Source organism: Triticum aestivum, chromosome 4A, assembly GCF_018294505.1.
Source record: "Triticum aestivum cultivar Chinese Spring chromosome 4A, IWGSC CS RefSeq v2.1, whole genome shotgun sequence".
Classification (NCBI taxonomy): Eukaryota; Viridiplantae; Streptophyta; class Magnoliopsida; order Poales; family Poaceae; genus Triticum; species Triticum aestivum.
The window spans coordinates 435815232-435823857 of record NC_057803.1 but is presented as its reverse complement, the minus strand read 5'-3'; the positions used below and the strand labels follow the sequence as shown (position 1 = coordinate 435823857).

The window sequence follows — 8626 nt, the reverse complement described above, 5'->3', positions numbered from 1 at the left end:
ATGTTGAAACGGTACGCAACAACGATAAGTGTTTTTTCGTAATTAAGCATGACTTCAACTATTTCAACGTCTAATTTTCATCTTTTACAATTCGACTAGCTTATCCCATGACATGCAAGACGCTATGTCTTGGAGAGGATGCTTTTGAAGACCATGAAAATTTTCAAACAAAGAAAATACACCTAAGGACCCATCATGATATCGATTTTGAAGTAAATCTATACAATTCTCATAGCGTAACCCATTTTGGTTGCCAAAATTGGGAAGCACTTTGCAAAATGTATGGTTTTTATGAGGGTATGATTGTCACCATGGATCTTGGTGATCCTGACATCGAGCAAGACAATATGAACATTTGGGTCCTTGTTGATACGCTTCCGATTCTACCGCAATGTGAGTTTCTCAAACATAGTTATTAACTAATTTAGATTGTTTATTTCAAAATAGTTGACAGCTTATTTCCATTGACAGCTTATTTTAAATCTTCAAAGAATGTGTAGAAGATGGTAGACAAAACCCACTACACTGATGGCTCCGAATTAACTTATAAGGAAAAAAGTCATCTGATTGCTTATTGTACTTATCTTGAGAATTACAATACATATTATCAAACTCCTCCAAATTATGGTGAATACGTGCCACTAGTGCACGTGTTGAACCACGATAACTTCTATGGAGATACCCTGGTAAGATTTTTTACTATTACGACATCCATGCATCTTTTGCATACTTCTAAAACTAGTACATCTTTGCTAACTACGAAGTTATTACTATGTTTTTCAACAGAAAATCCCGATGGATTGTGTGCCTCATCTGATGTATCAGAATGGTCGCCTTGCAGTTCTGAACATACAGCCAGGTCAATCTAAGGAGCTCACATGTGCATATCAGATTTCTAAAACCGGTGAACACATGCTAATCAAAGAATGGAAAAAAATGTTTGGACATTCGCAAGGAGGTTCTTGAAAGTAACATTAAGCGAAAGGCAAGAATTAGAGACATGATAATCTCCATTCTCCATAATGGAGAGTCAGGGGCTATCTTGTTTTTTGTTATTTTACCTTAGAGAATATAGTAGGTCCTAAGAGAATGTAGTAGGTCCTATGAGGTACAATATATTTATTATGTGATACAATGTGTTAGAGTTGATGATGAGGAGTACTTGTGATTACGACTAGTGACCAATTTGCTATGTGATGTCTCATTGACGAAAACGATGAACTTGAGGAGGTGTTATATGACAATGATGTATTATGATGATAAGTTGTTAATAATATGATGATGATGATATTTATTATATCATTGGGTGAAAAAACCACGGATTAATTTCAAGTGGATGTCCATCCACTTGAAACTAGTCCATGGTTCTTTCACCCCGTGATGTAATAACTCATTATGATGTAAAACAATTTTTAAATTCCTGTTGTATGAAAACTTGTGTAAAGGTGTACGAATACAATATAAAATAAAAAAGAAATAAAATATGAAATAATAGTAGCAGCGCGGGTAGGGAGAAGCGCTACTACTAATTACCAGTAGCGCTCCTCCGGGAAGTCGCTACTACTAAGTCGATTTAGCAGTAGCATGGTCGGAGGCACGCTACTGCTATACGTTAGTTGTAGCGTCTTATCAGTAACGCATCGCCCAGCGCTACTGATAGGCCTAAAACCCGCGCTGCTGCTAGGCTTTTCTCTAGTAGTGTGTCCATTGGGTGGTTGACATCTATCCTTTCGCGGTGCTGACACGTGGTTGCTATAGCCAATGCTAATTTTACACGTGGAAAATTCTCATTGATCTCAGCTGTTAACGGGTTATCGGATCCAAACCGAAACCCGATAGCTTAACAGCGACTCATTACGATGGATGCCGCGTGCCGGTTACCCTTAAGAAAGCACTTCTATGACACGTGATTTATCGTAATGGAAGTGGACACTTCCGTGATGATAATTTTGGTAATGTCATGGAACACTTTTACGACAACACAGGTATGACTATCTTGATTCTGTCATAAAAATCTTCATGGATGTACATGCATGACAGAAAACGTGACTTATTGTGACAAACACGTATCATCACAGAAGTGTATTTTTTTGTAGTGCGGGCGGTGACATGGCGTTGATGATCGTCGACGCCAGCGTGGCTACAAGAGGCGGCGATGGCAGTTGGCGAGGGTGGCGCGGTGGTCGACGATGGCGACGCGACTGACTTCAATGGTGATTAGGTGGCGGTTATCTGACATGGCACTTTTACAGAAAGAGCCATCTTACCCTAGATGGAATGGGTGTTTTGGAGAATATACGAGACCCGTAACGTTTACGGACAACTGTTGGAGAGTTTTTTTTCGCAACTTCCTCTAAACCTTGGTTATTTTATGGATACGGAAAGTGCCAAAGATGCTCTAAGAACAGAAAAAAGCAACTCTCCCGTGCACAGGAGGTCTCATGGGTGCCTCATTTGTCCATTTGGTTGGAGATGAGCTTTGCTACACCCACGTAATATTCTTATATTTGTTTTTACAAACCTGCTGACTTGACTTATTTGATTTGAAGGGAAAAAGAGGCCCAGGCCCACCCGTTGAATTCAGGGGGCTGATTAGTCAAGGAAAAGAAACTACATAGCCTTTATTAGATACTTCTCTCTGTCTCATAATATATGACGTTTTTTGATACTACTTAGTGTGCTCTTGCCTTCTTGCCATCAGACAATCTGTAGTGCAATGGTCTGAATGTGTGCAACAGTCGAGAGCAAAATACATCTCAGTAAGATGACCCATTGACATGCCGCGGTCTAATTTATCACCTGTAAAATTAATATGCTACCTCTGTGTATGCATATAAATGGCCACATACCACACTAGGGGTAAAACAGTTTTTTTAGGTTAGACTTAACATCGTTACTGGTCAAAACTGATGGAAGTGTCACATAGGGAATAAAATGAAGTTGGAGTGTCAAAGAGAGAAGAAAATAAAATTTTGGGCCAAAAAGGAAGGCAAAATTTAAGAAAAGGCCAAATAAGGAATTCTCTTATAAAGCTAGACCTAGTTGGGGATGTATCTGGTGCACCGGATAGTTGGTGCTACCGGTGCACTGGTCGCTCATTGCACATTGATAAAATTGTTCAAAAAATCCGGAAAAAATTAGTGCATTAACACGACATCAATGTACGTTGTAACAAAAATTTAAATCGAAATTTGAAACATGGCTTGAGATACAAAAATGACAAACTTGACACTGAATAGTACATAACACAAGTTGCGCTTCGGTTTTGGCCCATTAGCACATTGATATTAAATTTGTCATTTTTGTATCTTGAGCTTTGTGTTGAATTTTGATTTGAATTTTTGTGACAACATACATTAATGTTGTGCCGATGCACTATTTTTCTCCGGATTTTTTCGAACATTTTTTACATGGGTGTAGCCTTACTACTCTCTCCGTCTTGCAATGTAAGACATTTTTTGATACTACAAGCTTCTGATAACTTCTATCTCCATCGAGTCGTTCCAGTAATGAGTCCCAATCACAGATAAACATTTAAACTACGTACACGAATCAATGAGTCACTGGTAGTGCGTACGTGATGTAGTTGAACACAGAAGCTGACACACGTACGTGCGAGCTAGCCTCAACGAAGCAGCCAAGCAGATAGCTTAATTGATCTACAATACCTAACTAGTACGTGCACTCTAGCCGTATGGACTGGCCGGCGACTTGCACACCGTAGCCTGTGGCAATCCATCTATAATTGTTTCGCGTTCGTTCTAACAAGAGAAGTCGTTATGTTCCGAGAAACGATCAGGTCGATCCACCAGAAGCTAGTCTACGGCAAAACCGCATGAGTAAAATTGCCGGCCTGCAAGCTTTGCATGTACGCTGCTGCTGCTTGAAAATCAATCAAGCTGCTTGCGTGTGCTAGCTTGCACGTACGTATTGTTTGTTTCTTGACGATACGAACTTGGGTTCTAAAAATGCACGAGAGGTGGCAGTGCCCCAGCGGCCTTGGCGCACCCACGCACGGGAGGAGGATATGCCCGACCGCTTGGCGGGCACGGGGAACTCCCAGTCGGCCCCGGCCCGGATCAGTGCCGTGTGCACTCATGCCACATGCCCCCTTTTCTTCCCTTTTCTGGTGACATGCTATCATTAGTGACAAAATTGTCTTTGCATGTCCTAGTTAACACTGCTGAATGAAAAAATAGATGAAAAGGTCACATAAGGCACAAAATGATGTTTGAGTGTCAAAAAAAGAAAAAAAATTATGAGGCCAAAAAAGGAAGCAAATTCTAAGAAAGGGCCAAATAAGAAATTCTCTCTAGCTTTATTGGTTGGAGATTCCCATGCATGCATGGTTTAGACATTGATTATTTTTGTGGGCCCAACATGCAACTTTTGACAGAGATGACATACTCCACCCATCCAACCATGTTTTTTATTTTAGTTTTCAAATTTGAATATACTGTATCTTTCCAATCAAAAGTCCAAATTAAATTTTGTTTGCATATTCTTGTTCGTTGCGACGAGAACATTCAAACTAGATCACTCTTGAATGCATTAATTTTATTAATTAGTATCAAATATTAAAACTTAATAGTCATAATATTAAGTTCTTTACCATGTTTCGTTTGTTTTAGGGTTTAGAGTTTACTATTTTAGGGTTGAGGACTTAGAGCTTATGATTGGGGGTTAGGGTTTTTATGTTTAGTATTTATAACTTGATGATTTTATCCTTCCTCATATCAAGTTCTAACAGATGAAACTTAGTGAAGAATTCTAAAACATGTCAAAACGAATTCACTAGTGCTCTTATTTGAAAGCCCTCGTCTCAAGGAGCACAAATATGCAAATGAAACATAAATTATACTTTTAGTTCAAGGGATGCAGTAGATTCAAATTTAAAAGGTAAAATAAAAGGCGTGGATGGGTGAAGCAGGTCATCTCTATCAAAAGCTTCATGCGGTGACCCCATCCAAAATAATCAATGGACTAATGCATGCACCAGAGAGAATCCATTCTCCTAAGAATAGGTACATCTTACCCTACATGTGCGGACGGAGACGAGACATCGCGCGCTGTTAGACCTCCACCTCCACTAGCTTCCACTCCAAAAATGGCGACCAGCCAGGGCCAGGCGGCCATACATTTGCCAAGACGCACTACATATACGCCAACACCATTCCGCCAGAACCTAGGAGAGGGAGACGACGATCGACGGGCTACCAGTGAGTTAGTTACCCATGGGCCGCAACATGGCGCTTCCCCTGCTCCTGGCGCTGGCGGCCCTAGTGGCGTCGCTGCCGTCGGGTTCCGTCGCGACGGCGGGGACGGCTGGTGCGTTCGACAGCTGGTTGTCGGCGAACCAGAAAGACTTCGCGATCAACCAGGCGTTGTACGCGAAGAAGGCGGTGGGTGACACCGGCAGCACCATCGACGAGTCCCTGTCCAAGGCGGAGGATAACAAGACCACCTACGTGGTGGACCCCAAGGGCGGTGGTGACTACAAGACCATCACGGCCGCGATCGACGCCATCCCGGAGGGCAACACCGGTCGCGTAATCCTGGACCTGAAACCCGGCGAGTACCGTGAGAAGATCTTCCTCAACCTCAGCAAGCCCTACGTGACTTTCAAGTCCGATCCCAAGAACCCGGCCATCATCGCCTGGAGCGACACCGCTGCGACGCTAGGGAAAGACGGGAAGCCGGTGGGCACGGTGGGGAGCACCACCTGCGCCATCGAGTCCGACTACTTCGTGGCGTACGGCGTCGTGTTCAAGAACGACGCGCCACTGGCCAAGCCGGGGGCCAAGGGCGGGCAGGCGGTGGCGCTGCGTACGTTCGGCACCAAGCAGGCCTTCTACAACTGCACCATCGACGGCGGGCAGGACACGCTGTACGACCACAAGGGGCTGCACTACTTCAAGGACTGCGTGATCAAAGGGAGCGTGGACTTCATCTTCGGGTTTGGGAGGTCCTTGTACGAGAACTGCCGCATCGTGTCCATCGTGAAGGAGATCGCCGTTCTCACGGCGCAGCAGCGGACCAAGACCATCGAGGGCGCTATCGAGAGCGGGTTCTCATTCAAGAACTGCAGCATCATGAGCGAAGGCGGGGGGGATATCTATCTTGGCAGGGCGTGGGGGGACTCGTCGCGTGTCATCTACGCCTACACCGAGATGAGCAAGGAGGTGGTGCCAGTTGGATGGGACGGATGGAACATCAAGCAGCCTGAGAGGTAAGGTCACATCTAACATGCATGCATGGGACTCCTTTTTTACATTATGGATGGATGGAGGATCAAGCAAGTTCATTGTGGACATTCTCGCTCATGCATGTTCTTTATTAAGGGATCCCATCACTCATGTTTATCGAATGCATGCGTACGTGCGTGCAGTAGCGGGATCTACTACGGCGAGTTCAAATGCAGCGGGCCGGGGTCGGACGCGAGGAAGAGGGTCGGGTGGGCTGTGGATCTCACCGAGGCCCAGGCCAAGCCCTTCATCGGCACACACTACATCTTCGGCGACTCTTGGATTCTGCCACCGCCAACTGGGAACTCTCCTCCCTCTAAAAAAGGCTCCAGTGGAGGAGCCCCCGCCACATCTCCCGCCTCATCGCCCGAGTCGGCAGATTCAGCCTCATCGCCCGAGTCGGCGGATTCAGCCGCGTCGCCCAAGTCGGCGTCCTCAGCCTCGTCGCCCAAATCCGCCTACTCAGCTGCATCCAAGGTATGTACATGCATGTTCGAGCTACCCCGCGGCATACTTTCTTGTAGCGTTAAAAGTCCGCCCTGACAACGTTGCGGATTATTTAATTTGCAGACGAAGAAGAAAGAATTATAGAGGAAGAAGATCTGACTCTTCTTCGTGTGTTAGAGACAACGCTTCACCATCTTGCTCTGCAAGAGGCTAATTGGCTTCGATCCATCGGGCTTTAGGACCAGACAGCATGCATCCCTAGATGAGCTTATTTTCATAGTTTCTTCAGGGTCGAAATGAAACACGTACTGCTCAAGATTGAGAGATAGAGACTTCATATTTTAGATATTTCCGTATTCTCTTCTTTTTATACCTTCAAATTGTATGTACTGAAGGCAACCAGTGCACCTGATTCAACTGTTTTTAGTTTGGCGACTGTGATTCTGCCATATAGAGATATAGTACTAGTACATCGCACGTGCCATGCACGTGTAGGTTTAAGGATTATTATTCTGATGAAAAATGTTGTGCCTTCAGAGTGATTGAAGGCATTTTTGTTTAGTACATAATCATATTATTAATATATTTAACAAATAGCAAGATCAGGTAAATTCCATACGCATGTATCATACACTGATTAGAACGATCAATTAGAAGTGTATGCAAAGTATTGGTGAAACAAAGGAAAACTTGAGTCATGATATTTTATTTTTGAATAATACAATGATTGACGAAGTCATCACAGGTGACTTGCTAACACGGAAACGCCACCTCCACTGAAAGAATATTCCGTCTTAATGAGACAAACATATGTCAAACCCGAAGTTTGATCGAGTATAACCATCCAACTCGGTTCATAATTTTGTGAAACTTGTTTATAAGATAAAGTAATAATGTTGTTTAGTTACAACACATATTAAGTTCTCTTTTTTCTATCTAAAGCACTTGAATGTGAACTGTCGGAGGGTGCGTTGTTGTATGCAGTTTTTTCTCTCTCTCTCTCTCACCACGTTGCCTAGTACGTACATTAGTAGTACTTTTTTCCAGATGAATGGTGCTACACTGCTACTGGTGGGCATCACTCTCTCACGGGCACCGTGCCAGAGATTTCTTTCTAGTAGCAGTAGCAAGAGGAAGAATCACGAGCCCGCAACACTCTGACGGTAGCAGTCTCATAACACAACACAAGGGTGCCTCCCATCATGAATCCCAACGTCATGTGCCGTCAGATTACTTTATCCAATGGTCTGCATTTGGCCATGTGGTCCTTACCTAAAGCAATTGAATGTGAGCCGTTCGATCACAAAGATCCAACGGTCTATATAACTTGACACTTGTATACTATATAGGAGTATATATAATATAGTGTCAAAAGCGCTCTTGTATTATGGGACGGAGGGGGTACTTGTTTAATCACACACAAAAAATTCGTTTGCCACTATTTTTCCCTAAATGGAAGCAAGCCCTCGCCCTCTTCATCGAACTAATGCACCGTAACAGCCCAGGATCAACACTTCCCTTAGTAGTTGATTGTGCATGATGTGCATTTCATCAGCATTTGTAAGCATCCTATTATGTTTGTTAAGGGTTTAATTTGGGGTTTTTTTAAACCACAAATTATTTTTGCCAATTTTATTGAATGGTGAATATCTAAACCTTCTCCCTTTGGTCTTCTAGCCCAAGACTCACCTCCACACATTGCGCACTGCTCTTTGTAACATTTGGGAGCTCCCAAATTTTTTCACAATTTTAGCACAAGCCTAACACCTACCTCTAGATCAAACCTCTTTATTCTTTTTCTCCCCTTCTATTAAAAACTATTGCCAAAGCTTATCCGAATGGCTTGGATATTTTTGTGTGGTAATGAGACATACTAGAGAGGCCACCTATAAATTTGCACGCCATTTGGAACTCATTTGGCCCACAAAATATTT

The 8626-nt window shown here is 43.4% G+C and overlaps 1 protein-coding gene across 1 annotated transcript; it reads left to right on the top strand.

The window, feature by feature from the left end:
- The first annotated feature begins 5164 nt into the window (after window positions 1–5164).
- Window positions 5165–7286, top strand: LOC123082047 (putative pectinesterase 63). Its single transcript, XM_044504480.1, has 3 exons — window positions 5165–6229; window positions 6389–6722; window positions 6816–7286. The coding sequence occupies exons 1-3, from the start codon at window positions 5235–5237 to the stop codon at window positions 6834–6836; spliced, it is 1350 nt and encodes a 449-aa protein (XP_044360415.1). The 5' UTR covers window positions 5165–5234; the 3' UTR covers window positions 6837–7286.
- Window positions 7287–8626: the final 1340 nt, after the last annotated feature.

Coding starts and splice junctions, on each gene's coding strand:
- LOC123082047 (XM_044504480.1), top strand. CDS start 5,235: ATGGGCCGCAACATGGCGCTTCCCCTGCTCCTGGCGCTGGCGGCCCTA. Junction 6,230..6,388: donor AACATCAAGCAGCCTGAGAG/GTAAGGTCACAT, acceptor ACGTGCGTGCAG/TAGCGGGATCTACTACGGCG. Junction 6,723..6,815: donor CCTACTCAGCTGCATCCAAG/GTATGTACATGC, acceptor TTTAATTTGCAG/ACGAAGAAGAAAGAATTATA.